The sequence below is a fragment of the Pezoporus occidentalis genome, unplaced genomic scaffold, assembly GCF_034315485.1.
Source record: "Pezoporus occidentalis ecotype Australia unplaced genomic scaffold, CSIRO_AGI_Poc_V1 ctg122, whole genome shotgun sequence".
In the NCBI taxonomy this organism is placed as follows: Eukaryota; Metazoa; Chordata; class Aves; order Psittaciformes; family Psittacidae; genus Pezoporus; species Pezoporus occidentalis.
In genome coordinates, this window is record NW_026913016.1 from 200,995 (window position 1) to 228,134 (window position 27,140).

General features: G+C 41.8%; 2 protein-coding genes across 3 annotated transcripts in view; one reads left to right on the top strand and one right to left on the bottom strand.

Annotated features, from left to right (window-relative positions):
* KPNA3 (karyopherin subunit alpha 3) overlaps positions 1-10,519 on the top strand; it is a 53,078-nt gene extending 42,559 nt beyond the window's left edge. The window contains exons 11-17 of one of the 2 annotated variants that reach the window (XM_062607315.1): positions 898-1,029; positions 2,315-2,443; positions 4,107-4,211; positions 4,347-4,418; positions 4,517-4,679; positions 5,203-5,297; positions 7,794-10,519. In XM_062607315.1, the coding sequence (XP_062463299.1) occupies positions 898-1,029; positions 2,315-2,443; positions 4,107-4,211; positions 4,347-4,418; positions 4,517-4,679; positions 5,203-5,297; positions 7,794-7,892 (795 nt within the window). In that variant the 3' untranslated portion in view covers positions 7,893-10,519. The remainder of the gene's footprint in view (positions 1-897; positions 1,030-2,314; positions 2,444-4,106; positions 4,212-4,346; positions 4,419-4,516; positions 4,680-5,202; positions 5,298-7,793) is intronic. The other variant, XM_062607316.1, reaches the window with a different exon arrangement.
* A 10,939-nt stretch (positions 10,520-21,458) lies between these two features.
* On the bottom strand, positions 21,459-24,135 carry ARL11 (ADP ribosylation factor like GTPase 11). The gene has a single exon (XM_062607320.1). The coding sequence runs from the start codon at positions 22,788-22,790 to the stop codon at positions 22,185-22,187; it is 606 nt and encodes a 201-aa protein (XP_062463304.1). The 5' UTR covers positions 22,791-24,135; the 3' UTR covers positions 21,459-22,184.
* Between the last annotated feature and the right edge of the window lie 3,005 nt (positions 24,136-27,140).

A 27,140-nucleotide genomic window follows, 5' to 3' on the forward strand; every position in this document is an offset into this window, starting at 1 on the left:
CTCAGTGGGGTTCAGATTTCTCTTCCTGCAGTTCCTAACATCATCTCCAAGTGATTTGATATCCCTCTTTCTGCTGGCTTTGTTTCTGCATCGGAGACTACCTTTCAATTACTGCACCTTTTGTACCTTTCTTCTTTTTGAGGGCTCTCAAATCATCCTTATCAAGTCATCAGTGACTTAGTCTTTTTTTTTTGATATACCAAGATTGCCCTGCATGATAGTCATTTCTCTGTGGGTTTTTGCTTTGCTTGAACAGTTGTCACCTTACAGTAGCTGCTAGTCTTTTAGCTGAGATAAGAGCACTTTTCCTTTGCTGTGGATTTTAATGTTAGTACGAAGGCAGGAAAAGGCATACATCCAGAACAGTTTGCAGTTTCCCTGCAGAGCTGCACTATGGATCAGAAATACTAATGTGTAGATAGATGGATTAAGGACTAAGAGAATTTAGGTATTCTGTAATCAAAAGCACACAGTAACAAATTATAGTAATGCTAAGAGGCTGGGTTAGTATTTTCTTCAGAAAGTTACTAGCATGACTGCTTACCTGAGCTGGCTGTCTATCTTTGGAATGCAAATCAAGCCCAACAGTTTACCTTTGTGAGATGATGTATGCTGTCACTTTATGCACCAAAATATGGTACTGAATTAAAAAAAAATTGGGAGGACATATATAAATTATGGAACAAATGGCCCCTGTTTTCATCATGGTACATAATCTAACATTTTACAAGTTAGGTCTCATCGTAATCATGTTTGAGGTTTTGCTGTAAATAAATTGCATGCTCTTCCCCCTCCCCCCCCCCCCCCCATGTAGAATGTTTATCACTGAATTAAGCCTTCATTATGTGGATTTTACTGTTCAATGTGTAAACAAACCATGGTCTTTCCAATCTGTAGATTCTTGTGGACACTGTTTGGGCTTTGTCCTACTTAACAGATGGTGGAAATGAACAGATACAAATGGTGATTGATTCAGGAGTTGTACCTTTTCTAGTTCCTCTTCTGAGTCATCAGGAGGTTAAAGTTCAAGTAAGTCTGGTTCAGTTGCTATTCAATAGTCTTCTGTAAGGTACTTTCTAAGAAAGCGTGCCTTAAAGTATCTGTTAGTGAAGTACTGAGATGAACATTTATAGCTATATCTGTTACAGGTAAAACTGAACAAAAAGAGTTACCTACACTAGGGAAAAAACATTATTAAAATGAAAGACAACTTGAGCAAAACAGTTCTAATATAGTGAGTATTTTAATAACATAGTCTCATTTTAGTGAAGTGACAAGTTAAACATTAACTTGCAGTGTGTGACTATCAAGGGTGCCTTGCTTTTGTAGTCCTGAGATATTTAGCAACAACAGATTTTACATTTTCCAGAATTAAGTCACATGTGCTCTTTTCTGTTGCTGCACACATGGTTGTGCATACTCTTGTCTGAAGAGCTCATAGAAATCAGTATTTTGGGACCTGTGGAATGTTGGCAGGTGCTGAGTCCTTTTAGTAAAGTAAATTTCTAATTAGCTGTAAAAGGTAGCTTAACTGAGCTCATTTGATTGATTTCAAAGACAAAGGGAAACAAAAAATGTGTGCTTGCTTTTTATAAATGAACAGTTGCAATTGGGGGGGGGTATGTATCTGTGCATTTGTCACATTTGTTTAGTTTGTACTTTGGATGAGACTTAGCTGTCTTGAAATATGTCAGACCAGAGTTCACTCAATGAAAAGGAGTCTCTCCACTATTCTGTCACGTGTAAAGCATTTCCCTGGCAGTGTTCAAGGCAAGGATGGACAGAGCTTTGGGCAGCGTGACCTAGTGTGAGGTGTTGGAACTAGGTGATCTTAAGGTCCTTTCCAACCCTAACTATTCTGTGATTCTATATACAGTCCATTTCTGAAAGACAGCTGAGAGTCAATAAGAAGAAAAGTAGTTGTGGGGTTTTTAATTTGTAGTGGAGGGCTGAGTGGAGAAGTAAGCAACCTTAGCAGACATAGTCAAAGCATAGAAGCAGTTCATGTAATTGTAACTCAGATCAAATACATGATGAATTAACTTTCCTAATGGTTTAATATCCTTTTAATTTATAATGTTTACACTTGTTGAGTTGAGCTGCAGTGCATCTATTCAGTAAAGTGCTATACTGTGTACTTCTGTTTTGATGAAACAGTACTCATTTTGGGGATGTAGCTCAGAGGACGAAGTGCTAAATTGTATCTTGCAAAGTGTTTTTATAGAGACGTCTTCAAATGATCTTTGTTTTGGCATAAATTAACAGCAATGTCTTTAACATGCAATTTTTTTTCCTTCCCACTTTGGATATTCAGACAGCAGCACTGAGAGCAGTAGGCAACATAGTAACTGGTACTGATGAACAGACACAAGTTGTTCTCAATTGTGATGTTTTGTCTTATTTCCCAAATCTCCTGACGCATCCAAAAGAGAAGATAAACAAGGTATGATTTGTTTCTTCCTACCTTGATCTTTCTGTTTAAGACATAAAACTGTAGAATTACAGAAGGATTTCTTACAGCTGTTATTTCCAGCAGTGAACTATTTTGTGTAAAGGCACAGCCTTTGAGCCAGGTGCTTCATTAGGACTAAAGCCAAACAGCCATAGTGAGCATCCATGCATTAGTGTTGATGCCTAATGCTTTCTGAGAGGACTGATGTTTTTTTGCTTTGAAGTGTGATACTTTTTTTGTATTATAGTTGCATCATAGTTTTTCATAACTAAATATGTTACTTTTGGTTGAATCCAGTTTAATAAGACCGATCCAGTTTTTCCACTACCATTTCATAGCGGAGTTTGTTCTCTTGTCCATGTTCACATTCAAGGAAGTAGGGTGTGCCACTGTCCTTTTCTGAAGCTCTCCCTGCATTTCCTTTCCTTCCTTTTGGCGGAGGTAACTTCACTGCTGTAGGGACTGGATGGAATAGGGGGAATTTGAGGAAAGAAAATGATGAGTGACCTCTTTTCCAGAGCTGTAGTTTGTGTTACTTGCATTTGTTTATTTTTCATTGTGCCATCTTCCACTGCACAGATGGGGCTGGCTGAGGAGGAGGCTGGTTTTGTTTAGCTCATGTTGATTCCTCAGCTTAGGGTACCATTGAGGGGAAATCTGTTTGTAAGGAATTCATTTCTTCAGGCCCTGTCAAGTGTCAGGAGACCTAAAGAATTTATCTTTCAAAGTTCAAACTGCTGTGATTTGTTTCTGCCTGCCCTTGTAGCTTTCACAAAAGAAGGATGAAGGACTCTTTTGAGTGCCAAGGAATTACTTTTGTATAAGGGGAGTCTAGAAATTTTAAGTTTGTTGTGAGGTGCAAATACAAATAAAAGCAGGATGCACATCCCTAAAAATTGGAACCCATTATGTTTTTTTCATAATTGGCTATTTGCCATGTCTGGTTGTTTTTTATTTAAGATTGGAGCCTTTTTAAGATGTTCTGGATTGTTTTGACAGGTATCCCCCTTTGTAGCCAGGAGTTTGGAGCTGCTGTTAGATAGGTGCTAGCGTTATTGATGAACCACCTGAAGGAGATAACTGCTGGGTGAAGTCTCAGGACTGAGCGTCCTCTGTGATACTTGAATGAGCTTTGTGAGCTCCCCTTTGTGTTTCAGGAAGAAAATGGTAGTTGGATTTGGTGGTCTTTGTATCAGCACAGAAAGTTACTACTGAGCTGTTACTACTGACCTTTTTATGTGAGGTTTTACCAGTTTTCCTGCTTCCTTTGCAAAACTGACCGAAAGTTTAAAACATGGCTGTGACTCCAACAGTGCAAAGTGGATGTAAGGCTGAAGTCAGTATTGCTTTTGATGTATGAAGGCACTCCTTGTAAATAATAATCTGGCCCCGTAAACTAATCATGTCTATTTTAGATTAATCCTCTGCATTTTTTGTTTTCACAGTGCAATAAAAGTTTGTGTGCTAGAAATGCTATTTGAGGAGGAAACCTGTAGGTTCAGTTCAGTGATTGGTCATGGTATGATTTTAGGTTTTAAGGTTGTTTTGTATAGTTTGGTTGGGTTTGGGCTTTTTGGTATGTTGTTGGTTTTTTTTTTTTAATCTGTTGACTAGTTTCTAAAAGTGTTTTGTTTTTTGTTTTGCCCAATTGTAGGAAGCAGTTTGGTTCCTTTCCAATATCACAGCAGGAAACCAGCAACAAGTTCAGGCTGTAATAGATGCTGGGCTAATCCCTATGATCATACACCAGCTGGCTAAGGTCAGTCAAACTATCAGCTATGCAAGTTGTCATCCTCTTTTTATAAATCTGACATGAGGAGTCTGTGGTTTTTAATAATAAACTTGACAGATGTTTCCATGCTGATTTTAATGAGCTATTAATTTTATTTTTCAGGGGGACTTTGGAACACAAAAGGAGGCTGCTTGGGCAATTAGCAATTTGACAATAAGTGGGAGAAAAGATCAGGTATGTGTAGTAGGATTCCGAATTGTCACTAAAACATTGCACATGCAGCCATTTGTAAGAAACACAATGTTGAAAGCACTTTTTTGTTTATTATTTAGGTTGAATACCTTGTACAGCAAAATGTAATCCCACCATTCTGCAATCTACTCTCAGTAAAGGATTCTCAAGTGGTACAGGTGGTGCTGGATGGTCTGAAAAACATCCTGATAATGGCTGGCGATGAGGCCAGCACAATAGCTGAAATTATAGAAGAGTGTGGAGGTTAGTACTTATTAGGCTTTCAAAAAATTTAATTTGGCGGATGTTATTCTGTCTTCCCTTTGCTGCTGGTCATGTTTACTACAGCATTTTTTTACCATGGCTATTTGAACAAGTAAGTGAGACTGGTTTGGGGTTTTGTTACCTTGCTGCTTTAAACTCTTATGCAATACACAAAAGTAGCCATTTTCTTTTGATGATATACAGAAAGCACAATGACTGAAACAAAAGCTATGTAGTACGCATGAGTCTTAAATACGGAGAGTTTTACCTGAAAAGAGAGAAGATTCCATTATCCCTTCTTCATAAAATGGGATATTCCATGGTATACAAAAGTTCCCAAACTACTTCTCTTTTCTCTTAAGAGATAAAGATAGCTACTTTGTAGATAGTATTTGCAAACTGGCCTACATATTTTCTAGTATGTTTCAGTAGTAATGTTTTATTATTTTTCTTATTTTTTTCAAAGTAGTCAGTAACTCCAGTTTAAACTTATAAAACTCTTTTCCATTTTCTTTTTATTCAGGGTTAGAGAAAATTGAAGCCTTGCAACAGCATGAGAATGAAGACATTTATAAACTAGCATTTGAAATCATAGATCAGTATTTCTCTGGTGATGATGTAAGTATGCTAAAGACTGACGAGTATATGCGCTGTGCTGTTAGCTTAGTAAGTACATTGTCATTGTTCCTCAGTTCCGATTGCTGTGAACATAGGGAAGTCAGTTTTCCTGCTCCTTTTTCAGTACAGCTTCCCTTAATTGCAAGTCTTTGAAGTTTCTCGATACCAAGAATTTTCTTTAACAACATCAAGATGACTGCTCTGGTTTTGCCTAATAAATCAATTGACAGTGACCTAATTTTGTCACACTGACATATAAATTTACATGTAATTTCTTGAGATTAGAATCTAAACAGTTCTTTGGCTCTCTTTTTTACTTTCTCATACATCAGTCTGGAGGGAGGGGCGGATCCTTAGTTTCAGGTAGATTAGTGTATTTCATGTCTGTAATTGTTCAGTCTGGTTTCTGCATTGAAAAGAGTCATCAAAACTGTTAACAAAACTGTTAACACTTTCTGCAACTGATTGATCTAGACCATCTGATATTTTGTTGCACCCTGGTTAGGTATTTTGAGGCTTTGGGTTCTGGCTCTCCCTGCTACTGGCTGGCTGTGAGTGCCTCAGAAGCATTTCAACAAGCAATTTGAAGACAAATAATAATTATAAAGGCCTTCCAGGGTGTCTGTTGTTCTGCAGCCTAGCAGAGCTATGCCTTCAGTTCCTCTTAAATTGAACTCTCCAGATACCAGCTCTAACTTTAGGACTTGTTAATTTTCAATTCTTGGGCCCACAATGGGATTGCAAAGTTAGTCACCAGAAGCTGAGATATGCGAAAAGCTCCCTATGCTTGTAATGATTCTGTGAGCAGTGTCTAATAGTCTCCAGAATAACTCCAAGACTTCCGTAGCTAAAACCAAAGAGTCTAGTGGGGAGGGTCGAAAAATATCTCTTTTAAACACTAAAGGGAGTTAGTGCTCCCTTTTGTGCATTTCCTTCTTACTTAAATGCAATTTAGTTTGTGCTTGATCTGCTGAATTTAGCTCCTTTACTCAGGAGCAGGACTTTACTTCAGATTATTGTTTATACTTCTACCATGTTGGCTTTTAAAACTTAAAATGGTAGAAATTCCATGACTGGAAGATAGGAGTTCAAACATAAAACCAGACAAATTTTCAGGTGGTAATTACAAGTAGGAAAATAACCCATCTCATTTGAGGATTAGTGAAAAGACAAGGGAAAAAAAAAAAGAAAATCCAAATTGGTGGTAAGAGCCTGGTTATGTTATCCTGCTTGGCAGTGTCAAGATTGACTGCCCATGAGAATTCCTGCCTTCTGTCACTTCGGGATCTTCTGTATTCTCATGGGATTTTGCTGGCTACTAGATATCCCTTCACTTTTAATCTCATCTGCTCCTTTGCTGAGCCCTGTAAAGTGCACAGCTTTTTAAAGGACCAGCAATAATGGCTTCCTGACTTCAGTTTATTGTGTTAAAGGCCTGTGAATTTAGGTTATTTTGTAGTATTCCTGCAGAAGGCAGAAGTGCTGGTTTATCAACTGGCAAACATTTTGCAAAGCATTCTGAAACCAGATTTGATCTTCATTTGGGCATGACATGCCCCACCCTTGCTCATGCAGATTGTTGCTGTCACCAAAGGCCTTAATTTCACCCTCCAATTTAGGTATTGTCTCCCAAAATAAAGAGAAACAAAGATTTTTAGATGAGTAGTTTCTGACTCTGGACTGCTACAATGTCAGATCTCAGAAAGTGTGGCCCCCCCACAAAAAGGCTCTTAACCTTCTTCAGAATGACACACAAGTGGTTCCTGCAGCCTGGTTTGTAGAGGGGGCATGTTTGGAGGGTAGATGCAGCTGGTGATTGGAGGAGGATGGGTAGCGTTTTAAGTCCTGCATATTGATAATACTGATCATGTTATTTGCTGTTCTAGAGGTGGTAAATACCTGCATTCTAACAGCTCTGAGGAAGTTGGGTGAAGTTGGATACTGATGCCTTTCATTCTGTATGCATAGAGTAATGATGTACTTTTGGATTCTAAAAAATCAGATTGGCTATATAAAACTTCTCTGAAATGTGTAAGAATCCATCAGATTCTTACAGGAGATACTGAGTACTCTTTTAAGCTTTATATAAGTATTTCTGTCAGGTGCTGACAGAGATTATCTTCATGTTGAAAAAAAAATAACGGGAGAAGGTACAAAACCGATTTTGGAATTCACAACCAGTGATCAGCCAACTCCAGAAGTACTAAAAATTGGCATTGAAAATTGACTCGCACAGCTAAAATAGTAACTGTTTTGACCAAGCAGCAACCTAGTCTCTAACCATTACAATTTTTTGTTTCCCTAATAATATTAGAACAGATTTGATGTGTTGTTCTTTTTCAACATACCTGAGAAATGGGATTTGAAAAACTGATCTAATTTTATTGCAATAATATTTAAAAAAGAAAAAAAAAGTTTGGCATTTGTGAATCTCTTCTACACGTACTGAACTGTGCAGGGAATTGGCCTCTCATGTGTTTTTGTTGTATTTTATAGATCGACGAAGATCCGAGTCTCATTCCTGAAGCCACTCAAGGAGGTACTTACAACTTTGACCCAACAGCCAACCTTCAAACAAAAGAATTTAATTTTTAAGTCGAAAAAAGTGCAGCTTCTCTGTCCCACACCAGAATGAAGCACCACCAGATGGCTACCAAGTGAAGAAACAAAAGGCTCCAAGACACACATGCCTCTTCGTTTTGATGCTTCTAAAGCAAGCCATGTATCGGTCACTTTGCAGTTGCCAAACATCACTATCACATGGACTGTAAATGCATATGCATGATCTCTTAAACTGTTCCAGAATTCTTTTTAACAGTCCCAACCACCTTTTTTTGCCTTTCTCCTGGTGCCACATGCTGAAAACCGCAATCTGCAGTTTTGTTAAGAATATTCCATAGTGGTGGCACATTGGCTTTCCACGGAAAAGTAGCTTCTTTGGAAAACGGTGCGCTGTGGATCAAGACACTTTGGTATGATGCATACATTTTGGAAGACTTTACAGGGGCCCAGTTTCTCTGAGCCTCCATCATTGTCCTCCACAAACATATTTTCATATACTTTATGTGGAAGAATAGATTCAAAAATGCAAGCCAAATGAATTTCATTGGTGAAACTGAAATAAAAGTAACTTAAACAAAAACAAACACTTGGCAATTGATTAAACACTTAAGTTTAAAACAAAAAAACTACTTCAGCTATCAGTAATTGATGTGTGTTCATTAACTGCCTCAGAAACCAGGGTTGGAGAATGAACTGTAGATTTGGACTGGTAAAGCTTTTGCCATTATACCTAATTTTTGAGAACAGCGAGCCCTATTTGACCACTCACTTCAGCCTGTGTGTTCCTGCTGTTTTGAAGTAATCAAATGCTGTGCATGGTATTTTACCTGAGTTACAACCTGTTATGGACTTGAACTTCTGTTTAAGCTGAAAGCAAGAGTCCCAGACTGTAGAAAAAGAAAAAAATACTGTCCAAAAATGTATTAGTTAAAAAGAATCTTGCTTTCAACTTTCAGTAGTCAGTATATTTTGTTTTAAATTGATAATTGGATATGGTTGATTTATATTGGGTTTAAACTGTGGAGCTTTCATGTTTACTGTAATTTAGTCTTAAACTATTTTTTACTTAGTAATCAGTGCTTATGATGATGTGGTTGGCAACAAACCAGCAACTACTTAGAAGCGTCATAAAAGCTTCATTCTTGGAGTATTGGAAGAGTAATTCAGAAGTTAGTCTCAAATCTTATTCACATGATTAGAAAAAGATACAAACTGGTTGACGTGTGAGGCTGTATGGAAGCTGCCGCTATTCAGCATCAACCTGATGTGCAGCGCACATTAAATAACTTTACATAAGGTATGTAAGGTCATTGCTTTTGGAAAATTGTCTGACCCAGTCATTTTCAAAGGGATTTTGGTATTGCTGGGGTGAAGATTGGTAACTTTGAAATTCTGTAAGCTGTCACACAAACTGGTTTTGTTGCTGTTGTTTACTGGGTGTAATTTCCCAATGCATTGATGTGAAGGGATAGAAAAATCTAAACTAATTTAGTTATTGGATGTGGGTTGTATTTACTGTGATGAAGATAAGGACAGATGCCATCAGAGCTTTGTGGATCAGCTGTTTTTCCACTGATGAACAACGCATAGCAGGTGTGCATTCATTAAATATATATCTGCCAAGGTGGAGCCACTTTAAAGAGTGAGTTGTCTTGTATCTCAACTGGATACAAGCGTATGTTTAAACTGCAAGATTTTTACTTGCTAGATAATCTGTTTTAATATAGTGGTTTGGCCTCTGATTATTTATAGGTTTTATAAATTTTAGAATCAATTTCTCTTTAAGGTGGCTCAGATTTTTCAACTCTTGTGCACATAAAATTGAGTTGAAGTTCATTGTGCCTTTTTTCTTTTCCCAAAAGTTGAGTTGAAGCTTCATATGGTAACTGCATCCTATTCACACACTATAGTCTAAAAATCTTGAAACTGTGTGGTGTTCGCTAAAAAACTAAACAATAAAAAGTCAAAGTTAGGTAAGGTCACAAAGTTTTTGTGAAATTAGAGTTCCAGCAGTTGTTAACATGAACAAATATTTCCCCCCTTCTAATTCAATTTAGTCTCCCTGTATGCCATATAGACTGACGGATACCCTGTTCCGCCTGCACTAGCTTATTATCCTGGAGATGACATACAAATTGATACTGAAACAACAGTTTTCCACTACTGTGAAGATTTGATCCTTTTCTTGCACTCAATGCATTACATTAAAAGTGAACATCAGAGAACTGGGTAAGGCAGGACAAAGCATTTGCTCAGTTCTTTCTGTTGTGACCTTATCAGCTTTTGATTGGGATTGCACCATTTCATAGTTAATAAAGGAAACAAAGTATATTGCTGCACTTTTACGTTTTCAGAACAGTGTTTAAAATTGCATTGTTTTTATTATTTTTTTAAACTATCAGTTAAAATAGACTAAAACGTTCTTTCAAAGAGGCATCTAAATGTGTTCCTAATTTTGTATATGGGCTTAGGTTTTGTAACCAATAAAAAGCTGCTATCAAATACTATAAAAAATTCAAGAACTTATTTTGAAGATTCTGAAACTGCGTAGTCTTCACAGATTGACTTAGGAGTTTTTGTCTTTGACTAGGTATTAGTTAGCAGAACTCCGCATCAAAGTTTGAAGTATGTTATACAAGAATGAATAAAGTACACTAATGTAGTCATCTCTGAAACTTTGGATACTGTTCCAGTATGGAGTTTCATACTTTTTTAGAAGACATTTCCCAATCACATATACAAGGCTGTGGTAAGTGGGCTGCAGCTGATTCGTGTAACTATTAAATAGCAACTTCACTTTAAAGCTTTCACAGTCCTTTTCTACCTCCAGAAATGTCCTTTCCAGGCTCCCAGTGCTGATTCAACACTGATTTTAAGCTCAGGATGGTGTACAAGCAAGCCCAACTCCTGCTCAGCGTGTGTTGGGAGGTGTGCATCAAGAACAGCCTTAGGCAGGAGACTGGTCTTCCATGGTACTCCTTAGCTGGAAGGGATGGACAGCATCCCTCACCTCAGGCATGAGTGACCCCGTAAAGGGGGATGCTCAGAGACAGATCAGAGGTTTCAGCCTTGCACTGTCCAGCAGCCCCCTAATTAGTACTGCTTTAATTATACGAGAGCTGCACTGGAAGAAAACCTCTTGAACTGCTTGAAGGTGGGTGCCTGTGATTCTGTAGCTATGGCTTTGCCATCCTTGCTGTGTGTCAGTCGTGTGAATCACCCTCTCTCCATGGGTACGTTGATGGTGGAGATGAGCTTCCAGGGCTGTATTTAAATCTTTGCAAATGGTCTTCCAGGGGTGTATAAAGGATAAAGATTTCAGAAGAACCCAACTCCCATTTCCAAAAGCAGTTCAATCTCTTCCATTTTCCATCAGCTTTCAGTTGACAAAATGAATGGTCGTGGTTTTTGGCAACCTGTTAATCATCCAGTTAATCCACCTAGATGGTTTGACAGGCACTACCTTGGAATAAAGAATTTTAAGAGACATCTCATGTCCACTGATAGGCGTATTGTTTAAAAACCTTTAAAAATATCAGTGGACTGAATGGTAGTTCAGGCCCATTTTGTCACTCTAATCTGAACCATTACTCCCTCTAGATTCTGAGGGTGTTTCAAACCAGTTATTTCTACCAAAGCAGCCTAGTTGCCTTGTGTTCAAACGTCTACTTTACGGTGTAAAAAGTACTCCCTTTTGTGTCATAATTACGCTTCTATTCAAGCGTATATAGGACAACAAATTATGCCAAGCTGTTAGAAAGCACTTTTCATGATGAAAAGGAAAAAGAATAGAAAACTCTGGGCTCCAGCAGGCAAAGCCTTGGGAGATTTTGCCGCAGGGATTTGTGACGATTGCCACCATCAACTCGACAGCAGCATGGGTAGGGTTGAGCTGGGACTGCCTGAGCTGCCCAGGTCTGCTTTGGGTGGTGCGTTAGTTCAGACTGCTCAGGAAAACTACCTCGTGTTAAGATGTGGGTTACAAACTAGAGCAGCTTTGCACTGCCCTGATTGTGGTTTGTGCTGCAGAAGCAGTAACGGGCAGATAATGATCCATGCTGCTGGCCTCGACCCAGAGGTGTCCAGCTGCTGTTGCAGCACCAGCAGCTTCCTTTTTAAATGCATTCATGATACAGCTTGCTTGAGCAGCATCAATTTTATAAAGGAGCATAGGAGTTACTTTTCTCAACCTCAGTTTTTAAAATACTTGTTGGGGACATTACAGCCTTGTGTATTGCACCTAAAAATACTAACCCCATGATTCTTATGTTTTAAAATGAAGGCTAAAGTCTTCACGGCTCTCTGCCTTCACCTGCAGCAGTAACATAGGGTCAATGTCACTATGCAAGCTCAGGAGAAATGGCAAGATTCATGGAGGATTAAGACACCCTGTAGGAAGGCTCTACCCTGGACACAGCAAGGAAGCTGCAGGAGGAGGAGGTTAGCCTTCAGTCTGCTCAATGTGCATTAATCAGGGCTAAGGATGCATGAAGATGCGGAGGATGAATTAGCTGTCCTCTTTGCTAGATGGAGTCCTGAGGAAAACTGATGTTGGGTTTTTGTAATGTGCAGAAATGGAGCATGAGGAGCTCATGCCTGCATCTTGGTTATTTGCAAGGTGATCACCTGCAGTGGGTTTTTTTTTTCCCTTTTGGTGTTTTTTTTAACCCTACCTCATGAAGACACATGATCCCTCACACAGATTCTGTACAGGAAAAGGGAGGGTGAAATTGAAATATTTGCCAGTGGCTTCAGCAAGTTCAGTTCTAGGTTTGTGCAGGGAAATACTTATGGAAGCTGGTACCTCTTGCCCTAGGATTAGGGTTAAATAATATACTGCCTACATTGAAACTAAGAGATAAAGTCCTTCTGTTCTCCTTGCCATGGTGACCTTAGGTTACAAGGGAAGGACTGCAGTGAGGTCAGGCCCCATTCCTGTAATTGTGAGAGTATTTGACATTAGCTCTCTGGGAATGGTTTTGCATGGTCTCAGGCTTTGTCACTGTAAGCCCAGCAGCACGCAGGAAATCTGTGGATGAAATGTGGGCAGGAGTTGTCTTTGGACTTGTCAAATTCTCATGTTTAAATAAAATATATACAAAATTCCCAAAAAGCGTGTAGTTTCATCAAGAAAGGTTTTTGCATCCCTCAATCTCTGTCATGTTCCACACCTCTGAGCCGTTGCCTTCACTGCTTTAGAATAAATATTAAAAAATAAGAGGTTAGAAACCTATCTTTTTTCTGCATGTTTGGAAGCAAACAAAAATGGTTTCAACTGCTGCTAAAACACAAGCTGATGCCTGTGTCTCACATGGAATAATTTCTGTCCAAAGAGCTCGTTTGTGAACACTTACAAGAAGCTGGATGTGCAGACATGGTTGGACACGTAGCAATAACACTCACTTCCAGCTCTGTAATCTCAGCGTTTCAGAGCTCTGTGCTGAAATGTTTAACCCTTTGCTGAGAAAAGGACACAGTCCAAGGGGAGTATGTAGTGAGGTGGCATCTTGCTTCTGCAGCAGGGGCATGTTCCTGGCCACCCTGTAGATCAAACTGCTGGGGTTTTAAACCTGACCTCCCTGTCAGCAGCACAGAGCCGTGTCTGCACTGAGCTCTGCATGGCTATTGCTATCCAGGGAGGTGGCTTAGGGGAGCTCAGTCAGAGATCTGTGCTTGAAATACTAAAAACTGATGGAAAGGGGGGAAATCACTGCTTGTAATAGTCACTGTTTTTTCTGTATTTGGTATTTTAGTTAACATCTGAGCTCTTAGGAGTTTTCCTGACTGAAGCAGTTGCATATTTATAAATATATATATATTTATCCTATATGTATTTCTGTATATTTGTAGATCTCTTGTAAGCCTCCTGTAGATATTGGAAGATTGTCACAAGAAGAGGCTCTGGGGAGACCTTAGAACAGTCATCCAATACCTGAAGGAAGCCTACTAAAAAAGCTGTAGAGGGACAAGGGCATGTAGTAACAGGACAAAGAGTATTGGCTTTAGACTGAAACAGGGTAGGTTTAGGTTAGATATTGAGAAAACTTTCTTCACTGTGAGGGTGTGGCGGCACTGGCACAGGTTGCCGAGAGAAACTGTGGCTGCCCCATCCTTGGCAGTGTTCAAGGCCAGGTTGTATGGGGCTTTAAGCAACCTGGTCTAGTGGAAGGTGAACCTCCAGACCTGACCGGCATGTTCTCCTCTGCCTGCACCCCTGCCTGCCTTTCTATAGTTGGACCAGAAGCATAAATCTCTGCTCCAACCCAGTCTGACACTTGTCACCTCCAAAGCTCTAATGCTTTAAATCAGTCTGTTAGCATCAATGTCCTGTCTACTTGTTGCCGTGAGGAACAATCGCTCCCAGAGTGGATGAAGTGTTCTTACATTTCCCCTTAGGCCTTGGATTTTCATTACTTATTTTTTTTTGCCTGTGCTGGCTAACCACATTTGGATGTGGCAATATAGCTGTTTTCAATAGGCCACAACCACTTACACAGACAAAAACCACTTGGCGCCTCTGCAGTAATGCTCCACTTCTTTGCCTTGGAAGTAGGAGCAATATGTGCTGCTTAACCGAACCACTGGGTTCTGCAGTGAGTGGACAAGCTCATACAGGCCCATGTGAGGTTTGAAAATGGAGGGAAAAGACGTGGAAAGAACAAACTGGAGGTTTCCTCATTAACAAAAATACCAGCTGAGAGCAGAGCTGGGGCCGTCATTTTCCAGGGACATAGGATCAGGAGAGGGTCTGTTCTCCTCATAAGGACACGCACTTTACACCTCATTATTTTCTGGCTTTTGACAGTACTTAACAGTAGTCATTTTCTTTGGTAACAGTGTAAATGAAGACCAATGCTAAAAGTCCATCCCCCAACACAGGCAGTAGTTCCAGAGGTTTGGGTTAGTACGGAGTCCAGCACTGCACCAGCTGTAAGGTACCTGCATGGCACACCTCAGGGTGGAGCTTTCACAAGGATGCAAAAGCGGCTTCCCCCTCTCCCTGGGGGAAGGTCAATACCAAGGCAAAATATGACAGAGCATTCTCAAGGATGCCACATTATTTTTGCAAGATGGCATGGACCCGTCACTGGCAAAGCAAGGGAAGCTCAGCAGAGAAGAGCAGGAAAGTGGTCCTGAGCCTCCAGAGCTGCCCCAGGAGGGATGGGAACAATATCCACGCTGCCCCTGAGGAAAAATCTCTTCAAAGACTGCGCATGGGAATGACTGGGAGGGTTGGGGACATGAACTGGTGGAGATGGCTGCATGCAACACTAGGGCTTTGGGCAATACAGGCACCACAGCCTGGCAGGAGGGTGCTGTTTCAGTCCCTTGTTTCCTTCTGAGCTTTCCCCCTTAGAGAGACCTCTATTCTCCTGAATCTTCACCCTGGATGAAGCACTTGTGACTGCCTTCTATCAGATGCTGCTCTGTCTTCAATACAGAAAACAGCCTCAATGTTTTTGCTGCTCTTTTCTGTGCTCTACCTTAATCCCACAGTAAAAAAAAATGCCTCGCATTGCTATTTATCCCCCCAGCACCATCAGCAGAAGTAACAAATGACCTTGCTGTTCCCTCCCCTTGCAGAGCTGAAGATCCCATTAGGCACTTCTACCACTGCATGGCAGCTCATGTGCTGCTGCTGACAAGAAAATACTAATGCAGGAAAATTGTTGAGGAACAGGACCTTAGAGTCTTAACTCTCTGGGAAAGATCAGGGCCTTGGCCAGAGGGACAAGCCAAAAATGCCACAGATTGGCTTATGGCAGGCTACGCCCTATGTGTCCTCAGGGCTGCTCTGGCTTGCCTTGCTTCTGCCTGTCACTTTGATCTCATCACCAGCAAGCAGCAGTCTGTGAGATTGGGTCCTCCTGCCACCCAGTTCATGGCCACCAGTGTTCCAGCCACACAGCCCCTGTCGTCTTCCTCATGGGAGATGCATCCTAAATAAATGATTTCAGATTCATTTTGGTGCTGGAACGTAATGGAGCTTCTTGCCATTTTCTTGAAGGTGACGTCCCCCAGGAAAGAAAACAGGCACAAGGAAGGAGCTTTTGAGAACATAACTTACTGTGAATTTCACATCAGCACGTTGTACCCATGCTGCTGGTACAAGTCCTGCACTGAAAGTCATGTCAACCTTTTAAAAAGGGGGAAAAAAAAGTAAAGAGCAATGCAAATAACACACCTGTAAAAAAAAAAAAAAAAGCCCAGCCAAGCAACCCCTCCAGACCACATAAACCAAGGGCAGTGCAGGAAGTTTCAGCTGCAAAATTAAAGCTAGACCCAAATCAGGCTTCCTCATTCAAGTCATCAACTACTGACTCAAGAAAAAGAGGAACTTGGTGTCAGACTGTTTGGTTTCATCATGTCCTGCCTGGATTTAGGTTTATTTATACTTAGTATAACTAGCATTATGCATTCCCAGCACTGCACATCTCTGTATTCAGCAACTGAACCCAGCACATACAGTGCTTGGAAATAAGCCGCAGCCAATATAGCAGTACATGTTCCATGCTGTAGTTTCAGGACAAAGATTTTCCCAGTAATGGAAACGATCAGTGCTCCATGCAGCCACCCACTTCACAACCCTGAGCAACCACACTCTGAGTAAGTCAGGAGGAAGTTACGCACACACTAAGTTTCTCGCGTGTAACAGAGGTGAATAGCCTGACCTGGGATGTCAGCCCAATGCAGCTGGCAGTGAAACCTGCCAGCGAGGAACTTTTGCCTCTCTGCTGCCATGTTTAGCTCTCACACAAACTTAGCTTGGAAGGACCACTGACATTGATGCAGTACAGCAATCGGTTCTTTTGATGGTTTCTGAGAGGGGAGAATAAAAGAGCCCCCAAGTCCTCAGTGTTAACACTTCGACGCTTACAGCGTTTCTCCTTGTTTAGGTGATTGGGGTTGAGGTTAAGAGCCAAAAACTGATAGGCTCAAGGGCTCTGAGGAACACCTGTAACATGAGAAGCAGTCCCCAGGTTCCATCAAGAAGAATCATAGAGTTTAACAAACTTCCATTTCTAAACCTGTAGGATTCACATTTTCAAATTTCTCTCCTATCTTTAAGGCGAATCTTTCTTCTGTTAAATTTAGGCTGATATCATAGAACCACAGAATGGTTTGGGTTAGCTGGGACCTTAGAGATCATGCAGTTCCAACGAACCATCAGGCTGGCGTCACCTTTCACAGCAGTTGGCTGATTTAGCTTTCTTCTTCCCTTTTGTGTGAAGTACGAGGTGTGGGGATGACATGCTCCCAGCCACACACACATCGCTGAGGTCCTCGCCCAGACATCAGCCTTCACCTGGTGTTTTTAACAATACTTCAGGGGCGTAAGTCAAGCAAGTGCACCATGAGAAAATCAAGTGTTGGAAAGTTTAGATGAAGGCCGGTTAATTAACCTGTGGAAGGGTGCAGTGTCTCAAACAGTTCATCATTTGTCATAGTCATAATCACATGACTGGTTTTTAATACCATTTGACAACACTAATAATGTTATTTAAGATGTGGTGTCACATGTGGCTTTGCTCCTTGTTGTGTCTTAGTGAGTTACATGTTATAGGTGGTATTTCAGGGTTTCTCTAAGAGGAGGAAATTAATTTACAGCTGTTAGGTGCACTAAAGCGATAATTAAGACATTCCACTGCATTGTACAGCCTGACCCCTAACTAAAGGTTTGTATTTTCAATCTTTTTCATGTTGTGTTTGAAAAGAGAGCACTTCTTAGGGTTTTTCTTTAAGTTCTTATTGCCCTTTCTTCCACAGCTGTTTCCCAGGTCTCTGGCTGCTGCCCTAGCACTCTTTTCCCAGCATTACAGCAGGTCACAGCTCACTCTCACTGCCTGTTCCCTCTTTAAAGAGCTCACTGTCACCCATTTGTGCCTTCACCCTGCAGCCCTGGCATCACGTGGCTCCCCTCTGATCTCAGACCCCTCCGCAAGACCACGGTGAAACCCATCAGAGAAGCTCCATCAGTAAGTGAAGGTCAGGTGCCAGGTAGGTCCATCCACGAACAAAGAAATGGTGCCAAGAGCAGAAATCAGCTAATGTGCAAAGAGAAACCGCTTCGTGTCATAGAATAGCTGAAACACGGAAGTTGTGAAGAGGGGAAAGGTGAATCATCCTTCCTGTACTGGTGAAGGGAAGGGGAAGAGGTGAATTGTCCTTCCTGTGCTGGTTTTAACACTGGTTGTTGTTTTGTTGGGTTTTTTTCCAGCTTGCTGTCCCCTTCTCTCTGGGAGCAAATGGAAAACTTCTTGCCAAAAATTCAAACAGAAATCTGTGCTGGCTTTATAGTCATGATAAGGGTTTGTTGAAGCTGCTTTGAAAAGCAGCTCCTCAGAAAGGCTAGTAAATCAGTGGGTAATTAGCTATGCCCTTTCATAGGAGAAGCTGCAGCTGCCCAGTTCCTGGCAATGTTCGAGGCCGAGCTGGACAGGGCTTGGAGCAACCTGGTCTAGTGTGTGGTGTCCCTGCCCATGGCAGGGGGTTGAGAACTGGATGAGCTTTAAGGTGCCTCCCAACCCAAGCCAGTCTGGGGTTGTATGTGTCCATAAACAGTGTGAAAGATGGCTGAAGTGTCTTCCTTCAAAGAGGCAGCAGGCCGCAACGGCAGCTCCCACTGCAGTGATCCCCACAACACAGAAGAGGTCCCAGGACTAGAGGAGCTGATGGGCCTGGGCAATGGAGACTGCTCTGAGAGCTCCAAAGAAAGGCAGATACTTTCCAGTATGGCTCTTCTCAGTGGAGTGATGGCTGGAAAGAGTGATGCAGTTATGGATTCCAGTTATGTTACTGTAAAGGTTAATATATACCAAAGTGCCTCTGAAAGTGTTGGGTTGTTGAGCCTCTGTCCTTGGAGACACTCAAGACCGCTGCACCAGGCACTTAAATCAGGTAACCTGATTTAAGCAGGGCTTTGGACCAGATGTTTTTTCCAAACCTTGCTATCTTGGGAGCTGGCCATTTTGCCAATACATTTAGCTCATAGCCACCAGGTTCATGATCACAGAAAAGCAGACCACATTAACACTAAAAACTGACCAGCTCCATTAAAGAGAGCTGATGCAGCTGTAGGAAGCTACTAGCAGAGTCTGGAGGTGGGATGTCAGTTACAACAAGGGGGTGGGGGGGAAACAGCAGTGAAACTATTCCCAAGCAAATATTTGTTGCTGGGGTGGTGGGGCCAAAAGAACAAAAAACAGAAGGAAAAATAGAAGGAAATAAAAGAGAAGCAGGCTGCTTTTCTAAAGGTCTCCCTTTGGCTTTGAAATAGCCAACATCAGGGATAGCAAGTGGATGTAGTTAGCATCCAGAAAAGCCACTAAAGGGAGATCCTGAGCAACCAGAGTGGGTTCTGGGGCCAATAACCCAAAGGATGCTTCAAATTTGTGTGGAACCTGAAACAAGGAAGTCTCTGAAGGATTTTTCTTTTCCTGCTACTAAGAGAGAAACTGTGTTATTTTGGAAACTAGCGCAGAAGCTATGACATCTATCACATGGAAGATGGAGACTGTCTAAGGGTGCCCTCCTGGCTGGGGTCTGTAAGCACAGATGTTTAAGGGATTAATACTGCTCTGTGTGGCAGAGGTTCTCCTGCAGAATTGCCAGGAAAAAGGGGTAACAAACGTCCCTCCCCAGAGCTGGCTTCTTCCTGCAAATCTCCATGCTGCTCCCTTTCAACCAGGCAGCGGTATTTGAAACTGAAGCATTTAAGTACTGCTGCAGAGCGTCCCACAAGCTGTTGATTAGAGCAGTGCAGGGCTCATTAGATTGACTTGTTTTAACACGCTTTCAACGCAGGAGAAAAAAGAAAATAATTAGAAGTAAACTCTGCGTTGCTGTTTCAGATATTATGACCCATCATCGTTTTGACAGTCTCCAACAATGGCATAAATGAACTGAGTAATGAGACTGGGTGTCCAGAAAAGCCTCATTCCAGAAAACAAGGATGGTAAATCACATGACGCCCCATGAGACGGCATATTTTGCCAAATTACTGTTTCAGGGGAAGTGACCATTTTCAGTAACCAGGATGTTCCTTCATCAGTTTCAGGCATTCAGGGTTCCAGCGCCAAGAACAACCCCTTCTTCCCCACCTCCTACCTTGTTATTTTGATTTTTAATTGGTGGTGTCTACCAAAGACTGGTGGTTACCTCTATTAGCTGCTAGAAGGCCCTATTTTTTCTCTTTAAAGGGCTTAAAAAACACTCATGGGATAATGGGAAGGCTTCAGTGCCTTTTTAAATCACCATCAGACAGTCCTGTAGAGTCAAATGGTCAAACCTCATTAAGAGTAAAACATCATCAGGACAACTCAGTCTGAGTTTAAACTATTGCTGATCCCCCATGCTAATGCACAATACTCTGCCTTGTACCAGTGAGACACAAGACCAAAATACCATGAATTCAGCAAGATTTCTTTTTGGCATGACAATGCAACACAAAGAGTATTTTGTCTTGTGCCTCTGGGACTGGTGTTCAAAATAGCCAGATGGGCCACCAAGAAGATGCGGCTTTTTCATGTACCAGCAACCAGGCTGCACAGATGACCTGAGTTTGTTCATCTATGTATAGGTATTACCACTTGGTTTGTCTCACAAAAACTGCTTGGTCTGGCTCTGACAGTCAAACGCTCAACATGTGTGTTGGAGACTTGTGTGTTACAAATGAGCACCTACAGCAAGCCAAAGGCAGATCAACCTGCTGATGTTAACTGCAAAGATTTAAAGACGTGATTTTGTCCTTAGCATGCACACAGGTTTGTCATATAATGAATTATATGATTCAGTGCTAAGTATACTCATAACCATGATCACTTTGGCCAGATCAACATAGGAGCACTATTTTATAGCATATACTAGTTCTACATTAATACAGTTAAAAAAAAAAAAACAAGACTTTTTCCATTGTAAAGGATTACTTTTATTGAGATCATCCTATAAATGTCAGATTCTATTTCTTCATGACCATTTGAGCTCTCTTATTCCAGCTGCTGCCTTCTACAAAATGAGGCTAATAACAGCAGCAGTAACAGCTGGGTGATTAACTCCTTAACAACTGTAGAATGCTCTGGTATGAACAGAAGATTTTGTGTGTATTTCTCCTTGGTGTTTCTAGGTTGAATATGTTCTTCCTTGAAAGAAGATGACTTCTGCTGTCTGAAAACGTTGCGTCCTTTCTCCCCTTCCCCCCCGCCCTTCCATTCATTTCATAATGAAGTAGGGAATACTGTGACATTTCTTAATTTAAAAATGAAAAACCAGCATTTTGGGTACAGGGAGCCCTCAGGCGCATATTCTATGCAGGCTGAGCAGGGTTGGACAAAGACCACTACTGCAGTAAGGGACCCACCTAGCCCCACTGTGAGCTGCCAGGGGCATTTCAGCTACCCTGATGCAGCTGCGTGTGGAGGTCCCTTTGGTTGCCAACCTGCCTGTGCCCATAAATGCCCATGGTTATCAGTCATTGCATGTAGAGTGGTCTTGTCCAGTTCAAAAAGTCTGAGAGATGGGATTTCATCTTGGCTGTTCAGACCACCATGAGGATATTTAGAGGTTGACGGGCCATGCAGATGTGTTTCCAACATCTGGAAGTCAGGTTTAATTTCTTCATATTTAAATAAAATACAAGGAAGATGAGGTACCATTTTCATTAAATCAGTTTGGATAAAAGCAGCGAGTAGAAAAGAAAGACCCAGAACAAGAAATGCAGAAATTACATACACATCCTCAAACCGCATTACACCATCAAATCCTTACTTGCTTCCATGCCTTGAAGTTTATACCTGCAGATGCTGCACTAACATCAATTAGCTTAACATTTCAAGTCCTGCGCTTCTGCTGCTCCCATTTAGCCATTTCTTTTAGAGGCTGTTTGCTTTTCCAGCCAATGAACATGTGTTTCAAGCAAAGACAGAAGCAGCGTGGGACACATTCAAACACCCCCCTGTGGGGATCACCCCATCAGGATATCTGCATCTGGGCTGGGAGCCACAGAAAGAATAAAACTTCTTCTGTCTGTTGTGCACATCTCTGTTACAGTTTATATCGATCTGACAAAAAGCATCCCCACTGAAGCACTGGACATGCACACAATGGATGAACAGAGCCTGGCAAAAGCAGACAAACTGCAGCCGGTGATGAGAGTCCAAGCGACGGGGCCAAGAATGCTCCATGATGGGAGTTCTGCTCAGAGGTTGTCTTGGGTTTCAGTGGTGAGTGGCTGGGCATTCCATGGTGTGTACCAGCTGCAGATCTGCTCAGGTTAGGGGGTATCCAGCGGCTGGGATCCTCCATGATTGGGAAAGATGGTTCCGAGGTTCAGGTTTGCTCTGGAGCTTGCCTGCTCCCCACTGGCCCTGTGAAGGGCTGCTCTTGGGACGGGAAGCTCTGCTCCAGACCCCTCAGCAGCAATCCCAGGATGGCCAGGACTTCCTGCAGGCCCTGCCCAGTGTGGGCACTGCATCCCTGGAGCACCCAGCGGCGCCTGGCCAGCTGCCCCCAGCACAGCTTCTCCTCCAGCTCGGCTGGAGCCAGCACTCCCGGCACATCCTGCTTGTTGGCCAGCAGGAGGACGGGGATGCCAGCCATGCTGGGGTGGCTCAGGGCATCCTCCAGCGCTGCCGCCGCCTCAGGCAGCCGTGCTGTGTCTGTGCTGTCGAGCACGAAGATGAGGGTGTTGGTGTCCTCCAGGTAGTCAGGCCAGCTTGCCCGCAGGCTGTCTTGTCCGCCAATGTCCCAGAGGGTGAAGGATACACCACAGGGTGTCTGCAGAGACTCCACGTTGAAGCCAACCGTTGGGCAGGTCTCCACAGCCTGGCCGCTCTTGAGTTTGTACAGAAGGGTGGATTTGCCAGCCAAGTCGAGCCCCAGCATGACAACTCGAGCATCTCTTTTGCGCCGGTCTTTAGAGATCAGCTTCCCCATCAAGATGCTGCCGCAACTGTAGCACAAAAATTGCAGCCAAAAGAAGCAAGCAAGCGTATTTCCTCAATAATGTCAGTTAATAAGAGTGCTCAGTCCTGCCTCTCTGAGAGAGCACTTAGGTTTGCTGAAGACAGACACAGGCAGCTTGCTTTTGCTTGTCTTTGTAGCTAAAATGAGGTGAGAGCTATTATTTATGAAGTGTAGAACACAGCCAGGGAGCACGGTTTGAAACAGTTTTTATACCCCAGCTCTGCTGCTACTCACTTCTATTTTCATTCATGACCTGATCAGTGCAAAAGAGACCTAGCACTCTGCAGGAAGAGGTGGAGAGATGCTGGAGCAAGTTTCCCCTTCACCACGTCCAGAAATAAATAAGCTTTTGTTCATTGGCTTCTCAAGAGGAAATCCACCCCCGGCAGGACAGGAGAAGGAGGAACCCGGGTTTCAAACCAGGGTTACTCTGGGAATTTGCTGAATCACAGCTTAAGGGCGTGGATTTAAACATGAGCAACAAGAGAACTGACCATTTTTCTGTCAGTCTCGTGTTAAAAGTACAATACCAACCTCTGCAGCATCAGCTTTTGCTGCCTGTCGTGCAGAGAGAAATGACAGCAATTTAAAAAATGCACACAAGCATGTTTTTTAACGTCTTATTGAAATACAACCAGTAAAAACGCTTTCCCTGAGGTGAAAATCTAGAAGGTATTTACTACATTTTAACTTTTGTAAGTGAAGCCATGTCAGTCAGTGGCTGAGGGGGTAAAAGAATTCTTTAAAATAAGGAAAAAATGTTTTAACAAGGCAGCACACTTGAACTTTACATGCCAGAAGCAAAAATGTGCTGCTGAAACAGCTCCCAGAGTCACTTCTGCAAGAGCAGCACCAGGCAGAGTCCCAGCAAAGCTGGTATTTACCTTCTCTATTGGTTGGGGTTTGTTCCTAAAAGGCTGCTCAGAGTCATGCAGAACTGAAAGCAGCTGCAGATCTCATGTCATAGCGTTAACACAGAGCTGTTCTCCAGCCTCCTTTGAAAGGACCTCGAGTTAGAATGGATTCAGCTGAAAGGGAACTTAAAGCTCATATAGTTCAAACCCCTCTGCCACAGGCAGAGACACTTCCACTACACCAGATTGCTCAAAGCCCCATCCAACATGGTCTTGTGATCACTGGCAAACTTCATCAGGGTTCATTTGATCCTATCACCCACATCACTTACGTTACCATTGTCAGGCTTTTGGTTAGTTCAAAAGCTAATGTTCATTTACAGCAGTTGTTGCAAAGTAAGCTAACAGCATAAATGCACCACCACACATGTGATACATCATGCACTGTTCGTTTGCATGTGATCTTTTCTAAAACCAGTCTGTAAGTGCAAAAAGGGCAGGAGACTCTCTAAATAGGAGTAAAAAACAATAACTGCAGTGCATAGCACATCGTAGCCCTTCAGAGGACTCCTTGTATATTCTGAAGTGTGCGCTTCTGCTCAAGGGTTACCCACTTGTCCGTGTTTTCATTTTTTACATTAAGTTACATTGTCTGGCTCCTTAACCTGCTTGTTTTCCATTCTGGGAAAACCTGCCTGCCCATACTGCATTGTACTATAAGCTTAACACAGTTGGTATTTTTTATGTACCAATAGACCAAGTGAATTGTCTCTTGGTCTTTTCATGTTTCTCCTGCCTTTGCTACTTCTCATCTTCTCTGAGGCTTGACAGGTGGCTGTGTAACCAGTGTTACACCTGACCCAACATTCTTAGCACTGTAATTTCTTTTAAGTAAATGAAAACATAGATACAGGAAGCAAGGTTGGAGATTCTACCATCTGATAAATAATTGAGTATTTGAAATATGATGTGATGGAGTCTTTATTGCATCATTCTCTAACAGGCTACAGAAGCATGCTGCTTCTGTTAAAAAGATATAAAATAAAAAGAAGAAATAAAGACAGAATAAAGATTGCAACCAGGGTACAGTTTTACTGAAATTTGCTTTTCGGTTTTCTATGGCACAGAATAGAGAAATTCATGGGAAAATAGAGGCAACTCTATAGTCTTTGAGTTTTTTTTACATTCTCATACTCCATGTGTTGAATTGCAGCCTATTTTCTTTCTTCCTGAAAATTATCCCGAATATCAGGTGCAATTTGTGCCTACAGACTCTGCTCCACCCACAGCTATGTTATAAAAGCATAGTACTCCCAGTAAATAATACACAGGAACAATTACAAGTCTGTTTAAGAAAGAACAAAAGAAAAGAAAGTAAAAGCAGCCAAGATGAGCTCTGAGTGAGTCTCTTGCTGGAGCAGAAAGACCATATGCTAAATAATTCAGAAACTGTGTTCAGAGACGAGGACAGCCCCTACCCTAGCAGTGTCTTACATGGGTGGAACTAATGTTCTTGCCTCGTGTTTCATGTCTCTGAATTTACAGGAGCAAAGCCAGTGGTTGCTAACGTTCACAGTTCATAGAATTACAGGCAATTTATTTGTTTCTGTTTGTTAGGCATGCATCTCCCTGTATCCTCGATATTCATCACAAAGAGCAATAACCAGGACTAGTACTGAATCTCCCTCCTCCCCATGCCCTAATTATTCCAGTAACTGGAATTTTGTCTTGATCACTATATTCATTGTCAAAGCACTCTGCCCTCACACCAGAGGCACAGACGGGAGAAAGGAAGAGACTTTAAACTGCGAGAAGTTTCTACTGGATATAAAGAAGACATTTTTTATTATGAAGATGGTGAGGCCCTGGCACAGGTTGCCCAGAGAAGCTGCGGCTGTCCCATCCCTGGTAGTGTTCAAGGCCAGGTTGGATGGGGCTTTGAGCAACCTGGTCCAGTGGGAGGTGTCCCTGCCCGTGGCAGGGAGGTTGGAACTATGCTCAATACTGCATACATGCTGTTTTCACGTTAGAAACTAGTTAAGATACAGCTCTGACTATCTTGAAATGCCTTAATTACAATTCTACCATTATTCTTAATGTTTCTAGTTGAAAAGCAAAATAAGAGCAAAAAATGGGTACATCTACAAAAGTTATGTGTGCCAAAACCATCCTCTCACATATCTTAGTATTCACTCCTCCACCTGTTGAATGCAAGAGATATGAACCAACAACTGTTTTTTTTCATTTTCTTTTACTATTCCTTCAGTTGCAATCAAGAAGAACACCTACAGGGGCTATTGAATGGTGCTTAACCACACTGCCTACCTGCACTATGTATAGTACAGGTAATATCTGTTACTTCTACGGGAAGTAAAAATTATAGCTTGGAGGTATACTGAAAAAGCTCCCCTCTCCAGATTAGACTGGAGGAAATTGCAATACACAAATCCAGCTCCCCTTAAGGGGCCTTCCTTCATTCCAGTTCCACAGGAAAACAAAATATGTGATTAAAATGACAGGGATGTAAGCATGGACCTGAAAATGCACTTCCTACAACTTGCTAAGTTCCAAAACAACAGTGGAGTCTCACTGAGCGCTCCTCAGACTCAGGGATTCCGGATACAAGGTTTAATCATTTGTTTCTAGTTTTTATCTTAGCTTACATGTTTAGGACATTTTTATAATAATAAAGAGTTATTGAAAAGATACTGGAAATTATCAACAAGAATGAAAGCTACAAACTGATCTTTACTACATGGTGAAATGGATGAAAGCAAAAAAACCTGTGAAAATCCAGAGACTGCATTTTATCTGGCTGGCCACAGAGTGTCAATGTTACCCCACACATTTCTCAATGGAGAGACTATCAGTGGAATCAGCTCCTGCCAAACGGAGTCCCTCTTTTGATTAGGGGAGAACTTAAGAGCCCTGACGCCTTTGGCACCGTTTTGCAGCAGTATCACTTTGAAAGAGGTTTTGCTGAATAACAGCTGTTTGTGTAGCTTGGGTACCTGTTCTTACACATCCACAGAAAGTTGATGGTGAGGAATGCAGAACAGAGTTGGATTAAGATGCCAGCTCCATGCAGGTGACATTTAGCTCCAGATAGCTTATATATGAGATTTAGCTGGCACCATACCCTAGGGCTCTGCAGTTTGAGTGAAAACAGTTAATCAACTGGTGGAAAAAATAATGCTGAATGAGAGAAACACTTTGAATAATGTTCTTCTTCCAATATCCTTTAACGGATCACTGACAGTTGCCATCATCACTCTTCATTGTGGTCACTTATAGAGCTGCAGATACAGAACAGAGCTTTTAATCTACAACTGACAAGATTATAAATCCTCCTAAACTTGGATTTATCTATGACTACACACACTTTTGTGATATTCAGCCTGGACAATGGATAGTTAGGAATGAAACTACTGATTTAAGGTGCATTAAGGTTTGGGGTGTAATTCCA

Coding starts and splice junctions, on each gene's coding strand:
- ARL11 (XM_062607320.1), bottom strand. CDS start 22,790: ATGGGGAAGCTGATCTCTAAAGACCGGCGCAAAAGAGATGCTCGAGTT.